Source organism: Knufia obscura (genome assembly GCF_036327395.1).
Source record: "Knufia obscura strain CCFEE 5817 isolate CBS 148926 chromosome Unknown scaffold_3, whole genome shotgun sequence".
Taxonomy (NCBI): domain Eukaryota; kingdom Fungi; phylum Ascomycota; class Eurotiomycetes; order Chaetothyriales; family Trichomeriaceae; genus Knufia; species Knufia obscura.
In genome coordinates, this window is record NW_027042689.1 from 211,212 (window position 1) to 231,270 (window position 20,059).

At 50.4% G+C, this 20,059-nt stretch overlaps 6 protein-coding genes across 6 annotated transcripts; 3 read left to right on the forward strand and 3 right to left on the reverse strand.

Annotated features, from left to right (window-relative positions):
* Positions 1-488: 488 nt before the first annotated feature.
* On the reverse strand, positions 489-1,810 carry HOG1 (MAPK protein hog1; the record flags this gene model as incomplete). The annotated part of the gene is made up of 5 exons (XM_064871571.1): positions 489-1,220; positions 1,272-1,415; positions 1,467-1,596; positions 1,657-1,704; positions 1,755-1,810. 5 exons carry the CDS (start codon positions 1,808-1,810, stop codon positions 489-491), a joined length of 1,110 nt encoding a protein of 369 aa, XP_064731951.1.
* A 3,064-nt stretch (positions 1,811-4,874) lies between these two features.
* Positions 4,875-6,192, forward strand: GPA2 (Guanine nucleotide-binding protein alpha-2 subunit; the record flags this gene model as incomplete). Its single annotated transcript, XM_064871572.1, has 6 exons — positions 4,875-5,004; positions 5,053-5,398; positions 5,445-5,573; positions 5,626-5,755; positions 5,806-6,044; positions 6,093-6,192. The coding sequence occupies 6 exons, from the start codon at positions 4,875-4,877 to the stop codon at positions 6,190-6,192; spliced, it is 1,074 nt and encodes a 357-aa protein (XP_064731952.1).
* A 1,507-nt stretch (positions 6,193-7,699) lies between these two features.
* On the forward strand, positions 7,700-10,740 carry GPH1 (Non-essential glycogen phosphorylase; the record flags this gene model as incomplete). The annotated part of the gene is made up of 8 exons (XM_064871573.1): positions 7,700-7,884; positions 7,939-7,951; positions 8,002-8,037; positions 8,091-8,152; positions 8,205-8,308; positions 8,357-8,434; positions 8,481-9,346; positions 9,397-10,740. 8 exons carry the CDS (start codon positions 7,700-7,702, stop codon positions 10,738-10,740), a joined length of 2,688 nt encoding a protein of 895 aa, XP_064731953.1.
* Positions 10,741-11,885: 1,145 nt separating this feature from the next.
* PMZ80_003145 (uncharacterized protein) lies at positions 11,886-12,482 on the reverse strand (the record flags this gene model as incomplete). Its single annotated transcript, XM_064871574.1, has 2 exons — positions 11,886-12,317; positions 12,363-12,482. The coding sequence occupies 2 exons, from the start codon at positions 12,480-12,482 to the stop codon at positions 11,886-11,888; spliced, it is 552 nt and encodes a 183-aa protein (XP_064731954.1).
* A 2,585-nt stretch (positions 12,483-15,067) lies between these two features.
* Positions 15,068-15,648, reverse strand: PMZ80_003146 (uncharacterized protein; the record flags this gene model as incomplete). The annotated part of the gene is made up of 2 exons (XM_064871575.1): positions 15,068-15,498; positions 15,564-15,648. 2 exons carry the CDS (start codon positions 15,646-15,648, stop codon positions 15,068-15,070), a joined length of 516 nt encoding a protein of 171 aa, XP_064731955.1.
* A 2,488-nt stretch (positions 15,649-18,136) lies between these two features.
* On the forward strand, positions 18,137-19,987 carry MSC7 (Meiotic Sister-Chromatid recombination aldehyde dehydrogenase; the record flags this gene model as incomplete). The annotated part of the gene is made up of 1 exon (XM_064871576.1): positions 18,137-19,987. The coding sequence occupies one exon, from the start codon at positions 18,137-18,139 to the stop codon at positions 19,985-19,987; it is 1,851 nt and encodes a 616-aa protein (XP_064731956.1).
* Between the last annotated feature and the right edge of the window lie 72 nt (positions 19,988-20,059).

Here is a 20,059-nt window from a genome sequence, read left to right on the forward strand (position 1 = left end):
TTCTCTACTCATGTCAGTTGCCCTAGCTAGAGATAGCGTTGAGGAGAGGGCACGATCTAGGGGCGGAGCACGTCTAAGATAGTCGAGCGCGATCCACGTTCAGCTATTTCCGGTTGGCACGTTAATGAATCCGATAAATGAAGGAAATCCTTGCTTCGATGAGAGCTGAGGAAACAAAGATATGCCTTGGCTGCTGAGAATCAAAGCGTTCTATCGATTGATGTTCGGGACCGAGAGTCAGTTCCGACCAAGGAAATCCAACCCTCCTGGCGCATAGGCGGAAAGTCTCCGAGTTCGTGCTTTTCCTCATGATCTCTGTACCATCGTGTCTCTCGTGCTAATCGTCGAGTAACAGGCTTGCTCGCGCTTGCTATGCAGTGCGATGCCCCCTAATCATATGCCTGCTATACCTCCCAAGCTGGATATCAGAAGTCCAGCCCGTAACCCGGAACAATGCGAACTATACATAAGAATCTTGATCAGTGTGCTCATGCCACTGCCTGACCGTTCATAGCTTGTGCCTGTTCTATCGAAAGAGCATGTGGCTGATCTTCTCCTTGTGTGCCTTCCACATTATGGTAGTCGAGAATCTCAGAGTACATCATGATCTTCCAGGTGTCGACTGGCAGATCAGCATCGTTGAAGGACCAGTCGAACTTCTCATCCGCAGCCGGCTCATCGGTAGGGTCGTGATAAGGAGACAGATACTCATGCTCCAGGGCCTGACCAGCACTCACTCGTTTCTTGGGGTCGAACACCAACATCTTCTCCAGCAGATCGATGGCCTGCGGATCCGCATTCTTGAACTTATTCTTCAACGGCTGCCTCTCTCTCTTAGGAAGAGACTGCACAAATCTCAGGGTGTTCTCACTGCAGATGCCCTCAATGACATCTTGCGGCGGTGTACCCAGCAATTCTGTAATGATGGAAAACTGGTTGACGTGGTCCTTGCCTGGGAAGAGTGGTTTGCCCTCGAGCATCTCAGCGAAGATGCAGCCTGCGCTCCAGATGTCGACTTCCACGTCGTACTTTTGCCAGGTGAGCATGATCTCGGGGGCGCGGTAGTAGCGGGTTGAGACGTAACCGGTCATTTGAGGGTCTTGGATCCGAGCAAGGCCAAAATCGCAGATCTTGAGGTCGCAATTTTCGTTGACGAGGATGTTGGACGGCTTCAGGTCACGGTGGACCACGCCGGCACTATGAACGTATTTCAGTCCTCGCTGTAGCGGCTGTTAGTGGCTTGTCCAATCTTCCTTGTCTGCTTGACATACCAAGATCTGGTAGAGAAAGTATTGTATGAATTGCTTCTCCAGAGGTCTGCTGGTCAAGAGTCGATGAAGATCAGTTCCCAACAGCTCTGTGACGAAGTAGATGTCCTCAAGAGGAGAGATGAAAATATCGCTGAGGGAGATAACCTGTTCATGAAGTTAGTCCTGCTCATGTGCTTCATTGCTTGTGGTTTATACATTTTCATGTCTGAGGTGCTTCAACAGCTTGAGTTCCCTGTAGGTTCGTTTCGAGAGGACGGGTGTAGAGAAAGGTTTCATGATCTTCTTGACCGCCACCGCCTGTCCGGTAAGCTGATCTTTTGCGGAACTACATAAGATGGTTAACACCGCTAGTATCCTTTTGGATTGTTGTATTATTGTCGCTCACCAGACCAGACCAAAGGCACCCATACCAACGGGTTGAAGATCTGTGTACCTGATCGTCGTCAATCCTTGTTCCTTCTCAGCATATGGAATCGATCGTACCTCGAGGTGATCTCAAAGGTCGTCCCAAAGATCTGGGCGCGCACGAACTCCGCCATTGTGATGAGCGACTGTGATGAGCCGTTGACAATGTGGTTGATACTGCTCGAGGAGGGCAAGTATGTTGCAGTGGAGGGGCTGCGATTCCGGTTCGGGTAAATGCGGTTGTGCAGAGGATGCTGTCGCGCTGCGAAGACAAATTGTCTTCCTAGGACTGAACTGGAAGCAGCGACCAGAATTCAAAGCGATGCTTGCGACGACTGTCAAAAAGTTTGTCGTTGGAAACAAGTGACAAGTTTCTTCACGAAGGAGAACTGATCGTCAGGTCGCAGGCGCTGATTACTGTTTTTCCGATGCAACCGGGTCAAGTGCCGGAGATACTGCTGTTTCGATCAGGAAGAATGAGTTTCACACGACGCGCGACAATTGTCGGGCTTTACATCAATATAGGACACGTTTAATGGTAATCCAACGCCGCTCGACACGCCAGCTCACTCCTCGACTCAGCACGTCACACTACTGGTGGGCGTCAATAGAGGAGGGCGATAGCAAAAATCGAATTGGGCCAGGACTGTGCAGGGGGCAGACACGGCTGTGGGCATCCATATCTATCCTGTCAAATCAAGTCTAGCAGAGATTTTGACCATGATCGAGCTAAGGTTTCGGGTAGCAGCGACGCCCCTCAACAGCAAATCAAGACACCACAGGAACGGTGTATGGCAAGGATCGAGACCACACGACCTGGATATCATCTCCGAACAGCGCAGAGCGTTGACTTGTTGGTTACTGCATATGCTTGTGTTGAGTAACACTGTACCCTAAAAGCTGGATCTAAATTTCTCGCCAGCTTTCGTTCTGCTCAAGACGTGGGTGATTCCCTTGGTCTGACCGTGGAACATCTGCTGGCACGGAAGTGCTGACGTCAGTTACGGTTCCAGCCCAAGCGGTCAGTCAGCGAGTCCTTGGCATCTTTAAATCTTGAATCCTCGAAACCTCGAGCTTACTGCTACTTTGTACAGGCCTCAAGTTCCGCCGCTGGTATCTTGTTACTTTTCCACCACTTCCGCTAGCCTCATGTCCGCTTTTTGCTCCTAATGGCGACAGAAGTCTCGATTTTACTTGTCTTTCTGACCTGTCAAGAATGGCGTCCTTTGAACATTTCGTTACACGCAACAAATGTCCCTGGAGCTGAGTCATGATATGCATGGTCAGTCAGCAGTGTGGCGATTCTACTGTAGTCACGGATCCAAACGCTGTATAGGTCTTTCTGGTACGCCGTAGGTCTCTTTGTTCTGACAAGTCTAAGATATTTTCGTGCTTCATAGCGAATGCTACCCATAGGAAGCTTCAAGTGCAGGAGTTGGGCAGTCCTCGCCAGCGCGCGGCATGAAGCATCGCGCAGGACATGTACCTGTGGCTCTTCCTGTAGCTATTACAGAAGAAGCATAGCGCAAGCGAGGAGAGCACGGCCGGTTAACGACGATCTCCATCCAATTTGGGTGAAAGATGGGGCTCGGTTCAAGGAAGTCACACGTGGCAGCACAGCGTTTTTCCTGTCAAGTCAGCTACCTTGTGGTTCGAGCTCGCCGCTGCCCTTTCTAATTGTCCAACAACGATGATTCGAGGTAAGAAGGTTGGAGAGTCAATCGCGCGCAGGCGTCCTCCAGTGTTTACCCCGGCTTTACGCAAACTTCTCCAAAGCTGAAATGAGGCATCGTCAGGAGGGAGGTGCGCAACCAATCACCAAGCTCCATAACCGTGGCGGCGTGGCCGAGTCGGCAGCGTACAAAAATAGTCCGGTCTTGGTCTAGCCCTTGTGCTTTAGGGTCTGTCATGCCATACCTTCTACACACCAGCAACATGCTGTTGCGCGCTCTCGATATATGCACTTGATCATACGAGTACCATGTGCCTTAACAACACTCTCGCATACTCGAAACAGTCAAGATGGTAGAATGTTAGGGTGTAGCAGAAGCAATCCGATAGTTCCAATACTCGCACTTAGGCTCGGCCAGGGTAGGAGATGTACCCCACCGTTCATGATTGATGTAGTTATGAGACACGGTGCGCAGCGGGCTCAGAGCATCAATATCTCGGCTCATAGACAGGATAGACCTCCTAAGTAAGATTGAGTGGATGGTGAAGTTAGGCCTGTGCGGCATCTGAGCGTCTTGGACTTGTAAGGCAGTATTCATAGCAAAAAGAGGCAATCGCTTGCACGCTGAAAACAGTAATGCGAGTTTGTCCAGGACTAATAAGTTAGTAGTGCTAGACGGGCTCTCCAGCACCACCACTACCAATCGCCGTCGCTAACCACATCGCCGAAGACTCGAGTTTCGGCTTCTCTTTGCCAGACAGTCTACTCTTACTGCTCAGTTCTGTAGTGACTTTTGGCGTCAGGTCTCTAGATTCTTTTGGGTGCTCACTCCTCAACGCAAGGTCACAAATCTCGACCTACCGTCTGATAAATCCCCTCACAGATCTCTGCCATTCATAATATCGAGGCGCCATAGTGAACATTTGTCCTGCGTCGAGTCTGAGTTCGGTTTTCCACACACCGACCAATTATACTGTCGCTTGTACTTGTACCAAGCAACTCCTCCCGACTTCGACATCATCCACCACAAGCTGCAGCTGCTTCTAGGCCTCTATCATCTCTCGCTGACAACTCTACAACTCCAACACATCAATACTTGCTGCGTCGTGTTGGCGGCCTCTTGTCGGTGGTGCAACAGCTGTTTAGTCGGCAATCCTTCGCATTTGCAAAAGCAACTTTCGTCACCATTTTGAATGTACATACTGCGCCGCTTTGTCCTATCCTAAGCTACGCCTCTTCCGACGCAACGAGCACGAATACCACAAACGAATTGAACAGCTGCAAACAATCCAATGACGACTGCATAGAGAGCGCAGAGCATCCTTTATTGACTAGCCGCGCACCTACCGAGCTCTACCATCAACTTCGGATCGCTTACAGGATCACGGCCGCTACAACTCCAAGATTCATGCATGTAAACCTGCCGGCGCCGGAGTACTACGATACGCGAGGAAGCTCTGTGCAATCAACGTTGCGCTGCGACAGCAGCATTGCGACGGAAACTGGCATAGAAGCTTGAGGTCAGCATGGGTGCATGCGGAAGCAAAGAAGCCTCGGGTGAGGACAATGAGCAGAAGAAAAGAAGTCAGGCCATAGATAGAAAGCTCGAAGAGGACTCGAAAAAGTTGAGGAAAGAATGCAAAATCCTACTACTTGGTATGCTGCAACACAACCTGGAGGGAATTTGAAACTGACATGGCATAGGGTCCGGCGAGTCTGGAAAGTCCACAATCGTGAAGCAGATGAAGATCATACATCAGAATGGCTACACGCAGGAAGAAAGAGCCTTGTACAGATTAACCATATACAAGAACCTGGTGGACTGCATGAAAGCACTGATAGCTGCCATGCAGCAGTTCGAGAACGAGCCTGACAGTGACCAAGTCCGTCAATACATGACATATATCGAAGATTACAATGTCGACCCCGATCCAGATACACCACTCGATCGCCGGGTCGCTGATGCTGTGACTGCTGTATGGACTGATGCAGCAGCGAGAAAGACGATGACAAGGCAGAGTGAATTCTACCTCATGGACTCTGCGCCATAGTATGCTTGGCCCGCCCTGCTGAGTGACAAATACTGACGTGGAAAGCTTCTTCGACGAGGTGAAACGATTGGCAGCACCCGATTACGTACCGAATGAGGCGGATGTGCTGCGAGCAAGAACAAAGACCACTGGTATCTACGAGACGAGGTTCACTATGGGCCAGCTCAGCATACAGTATGTCGACAATTGTTCCATTGCGAGGAGAACTCAAGCTAATACAACAAAGCATGTTCGATGTCGGTGGCCAAAGGTCAGAACGAAAGAAGTGGATTCACTGTTTCGAAAACGTCACATCCATCATCTTCTGTGTTGCGTTGAGCGAGTACGATCAAGTACTCCTTGAAGAAGCAAACCAGGTAGGCAAGACGGTCCCGTTCACAAGGGAAGCACCACTGACAAGACACAGAATCGGATGATGGAGAGTTTAGTGCTTTTCGATTCAGTTGTCAACTCACGATGGTTCATGCGAACCAGTATCATCCTGTTTCTCAACAAAGTCGACCTGTTCAAAGAAAAGTTGGAAAGGTCCCCTCTGGGAAATTACTTCCCAGATTATTCCGGCGGGAACGATGTTAACCGTGCCGCCAAATATCTGCTATGGCGGTTCAACCAAGTTAACCGTGCCCATCTCAACCTTTATCCACAGTAAGTTCATGGCTGAAACCACTTTGCGCCCAAGCTAATTGAGCGCAGCTTAACGCAAGCGACCGATACCACAAATATCAGACTCGTCTTCGCAGCCGTGAAGGAAACAATTCTACAAAACGCCTTGAAAGACTCGGGCATATTATGATCGACGCTGTCATGACTCTTATTATCTTGTCTAGGTTTCTGGATCTTCAGCATCGGCGTCCTCCCTGGATATCGTTTGAATACGACCGCAGCACTTCGGGCCGGAACGATTCGACTGGCATAGGTTTGACTACCGGCGTTCTTTGAATTAGCAGAAAAGTTTGGGGTGGTGAAGAGCTGTAGCAGACGAAGCTGTTTGACGGTCTGATGGAAGATGCTGGGCAAGGGATGTCTGATGTTTTCTGCTTCGAGGACCCGCAACACCAAGGAGGAATCTTCACCTCTCGTGGTATATCACACTTGCGCCATATCTTGAGAGGAGACTCCAGCTGCGCATAGAGACGAGGAGGATGCTCAAGAAGGAGCAGTCTTGTGCATATTCGGATCTTGCACCATTTTGTGGTGAAATCTATTTTTGATGTCCAGCGAAACTTTCGTTCGCGCTGGTCCTGTCCAACCATCTGTCCAGCGCAACCCGCGCTGAGTATTGTGTCAACCGAGTCTATCGGCTTCATATACTTAAGTTCTACGATGCTACGTACATGTACGTCACAATCGCTGTCACAAGATTCTACATGATGGAGCTTTGCGCCTCGAATCTGGAGGTGCACAGGCAGTGGCCATGTATGGAGTTGTGTAAATCATCTCCAGGCCCACAAAGCTTCACGCTATCCTTCGCGTCGGCACTTCTGCCAAACGTGGATCTCATCCATGCATGTTAACTCACCCGTGCTTTCCTGAGCATGTGCTTATGAGTAGGACCTGCGTCTTTCAGCTTCTCCTTCTTCTTTCCTTTCTATCTACTACTATCCAGAAATTACCCTCTTTCCGGAGTCCAACGGTCGGAATCTTATCTTGGCCGCTGCTTCAAGCTGACAAAGGAAATCCGCAGCTGGAGATGACTTCCGCGTGCAACGCGGTACAACACTTTTTTGTCCTCCCATCAACACGTGGAGCAGAGACTTCCTCTCGCATCTCGAACATGCATAAGCTTCCTGTTCCATCAAATCCTGCAGCCAATCGTTATACCCGAATACAGCACTTTATTCACCGCCAGGCACAAGAGACCCACTAATGAACAGTTCAGAGCAGCGATTGGGGCTGAGTTATCTATATATTCTTGCTTGCACGATGAGGTGGCTTTCGCATTCATGCACGTTTCTGCATCCCAAGCCGAATAACATGCATTGATGTCTCCGTATATGTGCAGGAACATGCTTACTTCGCGTTGAGACGCGCTGTTACTGTCCGGGGCAGCCTCCGCGTACAGCCCGCATTATTCGCTGATCAGTTGTGTGTCCAATAATTCCTGCCCCGCAGTGTACATTTCGAGGACAATTGAGGCAAGTCCAAAACAGTGTCAGGATAACTTATTTCAATTGCGACTGACTACCCCGAGTACCTGCTGTGTTTGCAGTCGTCTTTCCTTCTTTTGCTGCATCTATCTTACCGACGAACTTCTGTCTTCCATCGTCGTCCGAGCTTACTGTTGCAGAAAGTAGCTCATCATGGCCTCAGCAACGGCATCACAGCCGCGAGAGCGCAAGCCCTCGATGGGCGCGCCAATCTCGACTCTACAAGGTCCTGTTGGCCCTGGGTTTACGAGACCGAAGCACAAGCGTACCGCCACTGGTTTCGGTGCTCAGGATATCAAGAGTGTCGAGTCTAGCATCCCCGAACACATGAGAGAAGCGTGAGCAGTACCAGACTTAATGAGATCACGAACAGGCACTGACAACGACCGCAGATGGAAGAAATTCGTATGGTGGACTGTTGCAATCCCTCCGAGCTGTTTCTGACCTCCCCATAGTCTCCTACCGGCTTCAACTCTAAAGAAACCTTCCAGGTCAGTACCTAACAGAACCAGCCAACCATATCTGTCCAGCTAACATTGCTCAGAAAGAAGCAGTCAGACACATTGAAACCACTTTAGCGCGGTCGCTCTACAACTGCGATGAAGGGTATGGACATAAACGGATCCACTGACTTGGAAGCGGAAGCTGACTTTGCTAGTGCTGCTTACTCCGGTGTTGCTTTGGCTTTCCGAGACCGGCTGATCATGGACTGGAACAAGACCCAACAAAGACAGACTTTCGCTGACCAGAAGAGAATATACTGTACGGATCCCGTCCCCTTACCAGACCTCGATTGCTGACTTGTGCCAGATCTGTCCTTGGAATTCTTGATGGGAAGAGCTCTGGACAATGCCATGCTCAACGTTGGATTGAAGACCGTGGCTAAAGGTGAATATAGATCTTGCTACTATGAGCATTCGCTGATTTGGAACAGATGGTCTGGCTGAACTCGGCTTCCGAATCGAAGACGTGATCCAGCAGGAGCACGACGCCGCTCTCGGCAACGGCGGTCTCGGACGACTCGCAGCATGTTTCCTTGATTCGATGGCCTCGCTGAACTACGCTGCCTGGGGCTACGGTCTGAGATACAGATATGGTATCTTCAAGCAAGAGATTGAAAATGGATACCAGGTTGAGATTCCAGATTACTGGCTCGACTCCAACTACTGGGAGTTCCCTCGGTACGACGTTACTGTTGACATCCAGTTCTATGGCTGGGTGAACAAGTACACAGACGAGAACGGCAAGCAGATTGTCTCCTGGCAAGACGGCGAGATTGTCACAGCTGTTGCATACGATGTGCCAATTCCTGGCTACGGAACTGCTACTGTGAACAATCTGCGTCTGTGGAACAGCAAGGCCTCATCTGGGGAGTTTGACTTTGCCAAATTCAACTCTGGAGAGTATGAGAGCGCTGTTGCCGACGAGCAGCGAGCAGAAAGTATCTCCGCAGTCTTGTACCCCAACGACAACATGGAGCGAGGAAAAGAGCTGAGACTGAAGCAACAATACTTCTGGTGCGCAGCCTCCCTTCACGACATCGTGCGCCGCTTCAAGAAGTCCAAGCGACCATGGAAGGACTTCCCAGACCAGGTCGCCATTCAGCTCAACGATACTCACCCAACGCTGGCCATTGTAGAGTTGCAGCGCATCCTGATCGATATTGAGGGCCTTGGATGGGATGATGCCTGGGATATCGTCACGAAGACTTTCGGCTACACCAACCACACTGTACTTCCGGAAGCCCTTGAGAAATGGTCTGTTCCATTGATTCAACATCTACTTCCACGACACCTAGAGGTATGTCAAACCAAGATCTCTAGAAGAGTTTAACAGGCTAACCTTAGAAGATCATCTACGAGATTAACTTGCACTTCCTGCAGCAAGTTGAGCGGAGGTTTCCTAAAGATCGAGATATGCTCGGAAGAGTCTCCGTTGTCGAGGAGTCGCAGCCAAAGATGATCCGCATGGCTTATCTGGCAATTATTGGTTCCCACAAAGTCAACGGTGTCGCTGAGCTTCACTCTGATCTGATCAAGACCACTATCTTCAAGGACTTCGTCAAGATCTACGGTCCAGATAAGTTTACCAACGTCACCAATGGCATCACACCACGAAGATGGCTGCATCAAGCCAATCCAAGACTTTCCGAACTCATTGCCTCCAAACTTGGCAGCTACGAGTTCTTGAAGGACTTGACCCTGCTGAACAAGCTGGAGGGCTTCGTTGACGACAAAGAGTTCAAAAAGGAGTGGCAAGAGATCAAGTATGCCAACAAGGTCCGACTGGCACAGCACATCATGGCCGCTACCGGCATCAGTGTCAACCCCAAGGCCCTCTTCGATGTCCAAGTCAAGCGTATGCACGAGTACAAGCGACAACAGCTCAACATCTTCGGCGTCATCCACCGCTACCTCGCCATAAAAGCCATGTCAGCAGATGAACGCAAGAAGCTCGCACCCCGCGTGTCGATCTTTGGTGGTAAGGCAGCACCCGGCTACTGGATGGCCAAGACGATCATCCACCTCATCAACAAGGTCGGAGATGTGGTGAACAACGATAAGGATGTTGGTGACCTCCTGAAGGTCGTTTTCATTCCCGATTACAACGTCTCGAAGGCGGAGATAATCATTCCGGCCTCGGACATCAGCGAGCACATCTCCACAGCTGGTACCGAAGCTTCAGGCACGTCCAACATGAAGTTCGTCCTCAACGGTGGTCTCGTCATTGGTACGCTTGATGGTGCCAACATCGAGATTACCCGTGAGATCGGCGAGCAAAATGTCTTCCTTTTCGGAAACCTTTCTGAAGATGTGGAGGACCTCCGACACAACCACTTCTACGGAAACCACCAGATTGACCCCGAACTCGTGAAGGTGTTTGACACGATCAAGAGTGGTACTTTCGGCGATGCGGGGGCCTTCAGTTCACTTGTCGGCGCTATCGCAGATCATGGCGATTACTACCTGGTCTCTGACGATTTCAATTCCTACTGCAAGACACAGGATTTGATCGATGAGACCTACAAGAACCAGGAGGAATGGATTTCGAAGAGCATCACCTCGGTGGCACGTATGGGTTTCTTCACATCTGACAGATGTATCAATGAGTATGCTGATTCGATCTGGAACATCGAGCCGCTGCAGGTCAAGGAGGAGGCTGAGGTCAGAGCGAGGACTGGGCTGGAGCAGTAGATGGAGGTTCTGACATGATCACGCCCCACAAATTCCTGGCAAGAATGTGCATCTTTATTCAAGGTTGATCAGCACAGGGTGAAGGAGGTACTCATGGCCGCTACCGGGCGGACCGCAACTCCTAGACTGCATGGCAAGACGGAAGTATAGATGAGAACCTAGATGCCTTCATGGTTAGAGAGACGCATCCTTAGATATTGATGGTTGGATAGGGCGAGGGCATACTCAGCAAGCAGGCGAGCGTCCTATCGTGTGACTTATGTGCATTGTTAGCAGGCATTATTAAGAGACACGAAGAATGAATAAAAAGACGATTCCGACGTACGACTCCGTGTCCATGGTCCATCATCAAGCAAGTCACTGGAGACGCGTCTGAGGGCTCCAATACTTCAACGATGATAGCTTTCGTGGCGAACCTCGTCGTCGACTGCCATGGCAAAGTACCTTCGATATTCGGCACCCCAATGGATGTATGTTCATGCTCAATGCCATAGATGATATGGCGGAGTTTTCCGCCCATCATCCGGGGCACTTACCACTATCGGAGTTGACCGATGCACCTGCCCGGATTTATGCCTTAAGCGCGGCCATCTTTTTTTGTCTGTGAGGTGCCAGTGTCCGCTATACCTTACATGACACCTGCTGTTCTCCGTCCGTCGTAGGAGACAACGCCAAGCCTGTCTGCTTGCGGCGTCTCATAAAATACTAGTCAAGGAGGATGCCTTTTTGGGGTGTTCGTGAAGCGGCGGCATCCGATGCTGCTTGATGTGACGGTGTAGATCCTGCTCAGCGCTGCCTTGTTGTATGCTTAGCTGTATCCGGGGTGGTATATGGGTTTGGGATGGGGTTGGCTCGTTTCATGGGGTGAATTCGTTACCTGCTATCTGAATGTGGTACTGTCGGTAGGGCGTTATGGGAGGGGAGGCTGCATTATGGAGATGAGCAAGGAGACAGCTCGAAGATGTGATACTGATGATGGGGCAGAAGGTGTAGATTTAGGTTGGATTGATCATGATTTTCTATTTGGAATAGAGCTGTGATAACCTCTGCTAATACCAAAATATGTGCTTAATGCATCACGCCAAATGACATGCTATGTCATACCGTAGCACCGCCGACAACGATCCTACAACATCTTATACCACTCATAGCATTTCCTCCATGTCATCATCAACATCACCATTAACAACCGACTTCCCCTCCAACTCATCGATGCCCAAAATACCCTCCAGTTCTTTGACCTTCCATTCCGCCTCGGCCGCTCGTCGCTCAGCCTGCTCTCGCTTCTCCTTCTCCCCGTTGTACATGTTCCGCCACATACTTGTTTCTCGCGCGATAAGGTCTGCTTTCTTCTCGGCTTTGGTTCTCTTAGCGACTTTGTTGAGCGGGCTGACAGGAGGCTTTGTGGGCTTTGCGGCGTTGGTGGTCATGGCCGTTGTCGTAATGGCCGTCGGGGCAGCGTCGGTAGTGGTGTTGTCGAGGGAGAGCGAATCGAGTTCTTTGGCGACGGCGGCGTTTAGCTTTTTTCGAGCGCTCTTGCTGGGCTGTGGTTGCGGCTGTGGATTGTTTGGTGGTTTCTGTAGATGTTCAGAAGGGTCGATAGGCCTGTGTAAGCTACTTACGGCTCCGTCTTTTCTTCGTGCTTGCATTGAAGCGGTGCTCGGGCCTTTAGCGTCTTGCTGGGGAAGGGCTGTGGCAGCAGGGACGACGTCCATGTCTTCGTCGGATGACCAGCCTGACATCGTGGTTTGATTGGTTGCGCAAAGTGGTCAAGAGATGGTTGATAATCGGAAGGTAGCGAAGTAGGTGTTGGACAGAAGTTTCGAGGAAAGATGGGTCCTGGAAGTACTTCGATACTGAAACCGATATGCATATTTCACTCCAGCACACAAATTGGATGTCACACGCGCGAACGTTGCCTTGCACTAGAGTTCTCCGAGAGTAGCCGAGTCTGACACAGTGCCAGGGGACGTTTAGGACCGGCCAGTTGGGAATTATTCACAGCCATGTCGCTCATGAGGTGAACGTTCATAGGGCACAACTCAAGCGGTCTGCTGTTGCTGCTAGTGCAAGACCATAGAGCGCCTCGTCGTAGGTCCTGTCTGAGAGTGATTTAGCTAGGCAAAGCGGCGTCGTTGTACATAAATTGCTGCGCATGGATCGAACTTGGACACCCTCGATGTTTGTGATGGAAGTGATCGTGTAGAACGCCTTGATACACTCACTCCACTAATTGGATGAAGAGTTGCGGATATCTATGTCCGGCTGTAAGTGCTCCGCTCAAACGGGGGTAGTGACGGGGAAGAGAGCATGATTGGCTCCTCTCGACCACGACAGCTGTAATGATCAAGTACTATGGTCGACTTGGATGTGACAACTCTATGATCGCTGCCCGGTGCGACACCAGTCCAAAGATCGTCGACCAAAAAGCATTTCCTGTGGGTATTGAGCTCCACTGTCGTCTTCGTTAGCAATGAATGCCGCCTGTGCGTAGCGTTTCTGGTACTCGATTAAGATTCAACCTCACCTGTTTGACTTAACTCCATGGAACCATCCCCCGAGCACTGTGCCACTGTCGTGTCCACCTACTCTTCTCTGTATGAAAGAGCACATAGCAATAACGCAGTAGTACGACATGATTCGATCAAAATGTCACAAATGCTTCACAGAGAACCACACAGGCACTCGTCCGACTTACCGATTTCTTCTAGAGTGGGCCTACCATGTCAAACAACGAAAGAACACACTTCTTCGTTGCATTATGAGGCTGGCATGTAGACTTCGGTGAGCACACTCTGATGACCAGCTTCATTCAAGAACCCGATGTTTGGCAGCCGCAGACACCGCCGCTAGCCTCGTCCATGTCCTGTTCCTTACTTCTCTCTGTAACATAGCGCTGCAGTGTCCGGAAAGACGTAAGAGAGCTAAATCATGAATGGCACTGATGCTGCGAAAAGAAGGCGGCAGACGCATTTCCTGCTGGAAGGGATGCTGCGCGATGTCGTAGCAGGCCTAGGATGCTGTAGTTGAATTGACTCAGCCTTCGGATCAGCGCCACGCTACGTGACACGGAACAAGTGACATAGCGCAGACAACAGCTGAGGACGAGAAACAGAAGCAGATGGTGGGAAGCAATATGGGTGAACGCAAGTACCTCGAAGCAAAGGCCGTCGACGATTGCATCGTCAGCAGGTCAAAAACCATCGATGGAAGTGCTGCCAGGAGCATGGCTCGGTCTACACTGCAGGAGCCCTTCGTCTGACCGCAAAAATGATGGATTGGTGAAGCTGAAGGCTCGAAAATGCATGAAAAGAACTGATGAAGGCAGCTTCTTCGGAGCGCGACAGATTCGCTAAGCTGATGATTGGCTGGCGGAGATCATTTCCGGGATGGAGACTTCATTTCCAGAGTCGAGCTTGACTTCACCTCATTTTCAACGAAAACATCAACATGTCCTTACGGGATTTTATGCGTCAAACACTTCTACTGACCCGAAAATATTCGTGACATGGTATAATCGGAGCTGTGCTGTAGCTGCTGATAATACACAGTTTGTGCTTACCGCAGTTTCACAGTGTGAAAAAGATGAGCTGGGTCGGACTGCCATTGCTTCAATACAGGATGTAACCGTAAGACGAAGGTCTAACTGAAAGCTATAGGTACAGTGCTGCCAGCAGATCAAAGATAACTCGACGAAGTCCAGCTCGTTGCTGTGTTGCTACCACATGCCGACTCGAGGCAACACCCAAGCTGTTCCCTGAATGCCACCACATCCAAAAGCCGACCACTACTATGCAGCTAGTGCTCTATTTAGCAAAAACGCAAAAAGAAATCTCAACTTGAACACGAGTTGTTATCGAAACCTATGCTTGAAGACTAGCCCAAGCCAACGTCCCCTCTGTCAGCAATCTAATGTCGTCGAATCTCTCAAAGGCGTGTCAAAGGGGCTTCCACAATGCAGGGCTAAGGGGTTAACAGAAGGTGCTGGTGAGTTACTCACAGAAATGTCTTTTACCGCTAGGCCATTGTACCTCGAAAGGTAGTGATGTGTTGATTGTAGCAGAAATTTGCAAAGTGAAACATATGTAGGTTTCTGTGCCAGGCTAAAATTGGGCGCAGGCACAACTTGCTATGCGGACTAACGGGAATGATGGTCAATAGCTACGCATTCCGGTGGACTATCGGAACAAATAAACGAGAAAATCATTGCAAGGCACTCAAGCAAAAAGGACGATTCATGGGTACTGGTGTGCCCCCCACAGAGCAAATCAGGCTCGACTTGAGCAGCATCTCCGAGCGATCGTGAAGAGGCATTTCTATAGTCATACTACTGCGTCTTTGATTGGATCTCTAGGCTTACAAACTTTCGTCTCATATCTGCAGCTTGATCCCACCTCAGTCCTCCGTCATCTACAACACCATTCTGACCATCAGCACCTTCAATATCAACGACTTCATTGCCATCATGGTGGCCTTCATTCTGTCCGTCCGCTGCGTCGCTTCTCCTCGCCAGTGATTGCAGCTTTTCACGCTGCCTGTACTTTCTCTTGGCAGCCTTCGAAATCTTCTGCTCCCCAGCAACCACAGGAGGTATTTCGTCCAACAAAATCCTCATTCCCAGATCTTCATCGGCCGCCTCGCGAGTGTCTCGAGTCATGTTTCGTTCCACGGTGGGTTCAGGCAAGTCCATGCGCGAAGGCGATCGCGAGCGGTCTCGTACAACAGACAGCTCTTCGAGCTCCGGGAGGGCACCAGTGTCTAAAACGCATATGTCAGCAATTGCCTTATTCCAAGGCGCTACAGGTCGCCGAACTGCTTCTTACCTTTGAGTTTAGCCAGAGAGGCTTCGAAAGCTTTGCGGGCATGGAAGCGCCGCGCTCGTTCGAGGTCTCGCTGTCTGTTCGTCATATGGACTCTTGGTGGGCTTGATGATTGCAGTGGTGGCGACTATGCAGCTGGAGGTGCTTGCGGCTTACAGACAGCACTGATGGAGAGATTTGGGATGAGGTAACTAGCGGTCCTCTGGGTCCTCACCAGAAGAGAGTGAAAATGGCACTACATTGACACTTGTGGTGGGCCAATCGCTCATCGCCCTGTCCCCATTCACACTGTTTCAACTCTCATATTTACTCTTTCACATGCTTTTTCGTCCGTGGCGCGGAGTTAGTCATGGAGAGCAAGGGCGATAAGAGACATACTGAAGGTGATGCTGCGCAATGCGTTATTTCTTCTGCCGTGTCAAAACGCATGGGTATCAGAGCGGTCACGTCGACTTGAAACCCAAGTGATATCACCGTTACCGTGACAATGGTAACGCAGCTGACGAATCCCCTGCCTTGTATTCTAGCTTGAGCACCGACCTGACCATTCCCAGAATACACCATAGCATAACCACGACCCAAATATGGCAAACTCATGTCTCTTTCAAGGCTACTGCCTAAACACAGACACCATCAACCCATCCCGCCAACTCAAACATCCCATCAAGGATGATCATCCTTCTCACGCGCAGCTCCCGCAACCTTCTTCCTTCGACTCTATCCCAACGCACGCCAAACCAATTCGAGCAGAAGGGCAACAAAACCACGCAGACCCATTGAAGCCAGACAAAAACTCGTCGGTGACAGAGCCGAATCACTTCTCGTATGTCATCACCACTCGTGTGCTTGAAACCAACGGTATGGGAGCCGTGGAGCATTGGCTGACCGGGATGGATGTGTAGACAAGCTGCCGATGCGGTTAGGAGCGCGTGGTATGCTGAGGATGAGACGTGTCGACCAATCAGAAGATCAGATGGTGGACGCAAGGCTGAGTCAGCGAAGGCTGTTGTGGGTAGTAAGGAGTGGATGTGGCATTTCGGGTATATTCCGTGAAGGGGAATAGCAACAGGATATTCGCGGCTAGGACAGAGTCATCCGCTTGGTGTTGGAATGGAACAAGGACAGAAATGAGAAATAGCTAGGGCAAAGGATGGTCAGCTGTATGGAAAGCTGGCTGGGATCATTGGTTCGGCCAGTCTGTGTTTTATCTAGCCCATGCTTGTGCGCAACAACAGCATGAGCAGAAGGCCTGTAATGCATTTTTGAGAATTTGTTATTCAATTATGGTCTATCGTTCCATCGTGCTCGCTAACTCATATCCAATCTTCATGCTGGAAAGCCCAGCTGCATGGGTATCAATCGCACTCTCTTCTTCATTACTCCAGGCGTATTTGGGTATCATAGGTTATTGTTGTAGTTATTGGTTGGTATACAGGGTATCGTGGTTGTAGTTGCAGTTCGCGAGCTGAATGGCTGTGCTCGTGACTCCCAATCATGGAATCCAACTTCTTCTTTCTGGTGTGGTTTCAGACCCCAGTGCTTCACGCCATATCAAGGCATCGCCTTTACATGTTTGGTTAGACATGACTCGTTGTCGTTCTCGTTTTCCGACTTCCTCCTCTCCTGCCTGCCTTTCCGCAGGTGAGGCATGAGATGATAATGTTGAAGAAGCTGACAATGCCGTTGATAATGGCCATGCAGATAGAGCCGATGGCGTTGACGATTGTCATGAGGACGCTGCCGATAGTCTGGCAGATAGACCGGAGCTGGGAGGGTGTTAGCAATCGAGCAGACTTGTAGGACAGGATGTGCTTACGCAAGATACGACGGCACCCATCTTGATGGTTTATGAATGTTACTTGTAGGGTTGTTTGTGAGGATTGATCGATGTCAGAAGTTGAGACTTGGTTGGTATGATGAGACGAAAGTCGCAAAGAGGCCGTAGCTGCCTTTAGTATCAAACAACAAAGGGAATGTATCACAAGGCAATCTCCACCACCACGCTACCCTCGTGCTATGACGTGGCAAAAACGGAAAAGGCCCATCGATGCCCAGGCAAGCGCGAGGGCGGCCACGCAACAAACACAAGCTACACAGGCCGTTGATACAGGAAACGCGGCTTGTTGGCCAGCTTCACCTGTTCTGTAAGCACTCCTTTCCCAGTCTGGATAACAAAGACTTCACATCCGAAGTTAATATGACGCCAGATCGTGTTTGATCAAGAATAAGCCGCTCCAACATGACTGTTGGAGGAGGAGGTTGGCAAGAAAACAAGGAAAGAAACAGCTGATCCCTGTCAATTGGTCAGGCACGACCAGGATCAGCAGATCATCTGCCTCTTGCCGCTGACCATGACCATGCGTTTTTACGTCATATGTGGCGGTGCGGCAAGGAAAGAGCAAGCGATCGGTGATCTCGTTGGAGAGGGGAATTTTGTCGGGAACGGCAGGAGATTTATGAATCGTGGCTGCTGTGGCTGAAAGAAGCCTCAGGCAGAAGTATGCTCCAGGAAATTTGAGCCTCGAGCACGTGCTGCGAACTTTCTGAGTAGGAGGGGTGTGTCTGCGAGGACAAAGATGGATGTGGTGCAGCACTTCAAGTTTGTGCTTGAAGATAGGCATACAAATGCTGCTGTCGGCTTGATCGCTCTTGTCCTTTTCGTGCTGAGTCTGTACGTCTCACCGCTCGAGGACATCGCACCTGTCCCAATTACAGTCGAGCTTCCTCCCCAGTTACACGACGATTATGAATGCGACATCGACTCGGCGAGCAGTCAGCCTGAAGTCCGTGATGGAAAGATATACCCTCGGTGTCCTGCCGATGGACGACCCTTGACTAAGGAGCCTATCACCCCAGCCACTCCATCTGATATCGACAGGGCCATTGCCCGAGCAGCTGAAGCTCAAAAAGATTGGGCAAAGACAACATTCACTGAGCGGAGGAAAGTGCTGAACACCTTGCTGCGATTTGTCGTCGACAACCAAGACAGTATAGTCAAAGCGGCGTGTCTTGACTCCGGCAAGACCAAGATCGATGCCTCATTTGGCGAGATCCTCGTCACCGCTGAAAAGCTGCAATGGACAATCAAGCACGGGGAGAAAGCTCTGAAAGCGTCTAGGAGGCCAACAAACCTGCTTATGTGCTACAAGAAGAACTATGTCACATATGAGCCTTTGGGTGTGGTAGCATCCTGCTTCAGCTGGAACTATCCTTTCCACAGCTGGATCAGCACAGTCATCAGCGCACTTTTCTCCGGAAATGCCATCATCAATAAGCCGAGCGAACAGACTTGCTGGTCCAGTCAATACTTCCTTTCCATAGTCCGCACAGCTCTCAGCACACTTGGCCATAGCCCGGAGTTGGCCCAGAACATCATCTGCCTGCCAGACGTTGCAGACCATCTCACTTCCCATCCAGGAATTTCGCACATCACGTTCATTGGTAGCCGACCGATTGCACACGAGGTATGTGCCTCAGCAGCGAGATCTCTGACACCAGTCACGGTTGAACTGGGCGGAAAGGATGCTGTGATTGTGCTTGACGACAAAAGCACCATCAAAGACGTTGATAGCATAGTAGCTATCCTGATGCGTGGTACGTTTCAATCAGCTGGGCAGAATTGCATAGGAATAGAGCGAGTAATTGCGCTGCCTGGCATATACGACGTGCTTGTGAAGAAGCTCGAAGCAAAAGTTCGTGGTTTACGACTAGGAAGCATTACTCTACAGAAACTGGGTGATGAAGACATCGACATGGGGTCTATGATCTCGCCAGCATCATTCTCGCGCCTCGAATCATTCATCTCTAGCGCTGTCTCTGCGGGCGCTACCTTGCACGCTGGTGGTAAACGCTACGATCATCCATCACATCCACATGGCCACTATTTCTCTCCCACTCTTCTCAGCAATGTCACCTTAGACATGGATCTGGCTCAGAATGAGCTCTTCGCACCAGTCTGCGCAGTCATGCGTGCCGACTCCGTCAACCATGCAATTGAGCTTGCAAACAGCACGTCCTACGGCCTGGGTGCTTCGGTCTTTGGCGCTCCCACCGCCGCCAACCAGAAAACTCTGAAGCGTCTCGCACGTGAAATCAAGAGTGGCATGGTCAGTATCAATGACTTCGGTGCCTATTACGTCTGCTCTTTGCCCTTTGGCGGTGTCAAAGGATCAGGCTACGGCAGATTCGGTGGCGAAGAAGGACTTCGAGGACTGTGCAATGTGAAGAGTATCAGTGAAGATACTTGGTGGGCACGACTGCTCGGTATCAAGACTGAGATACCTTCGCCTTTACAGTACCCAGTATCTGCTAAGAATGGATACGCAGCTTGCGAGGGCATTGTCAGTACTGGATATGCTCCGAGTTGGGGTGGGATGGTCTCTGGTCTTATTGATCTGCTCAGCGCGCTAGTGGCTGGGAAGAAATGAGCAATAGATCAGGAATTACCAGCTCTATCTACCTCGAACCAAGTGCGTCCCCATGGCAGACACTCAGATATC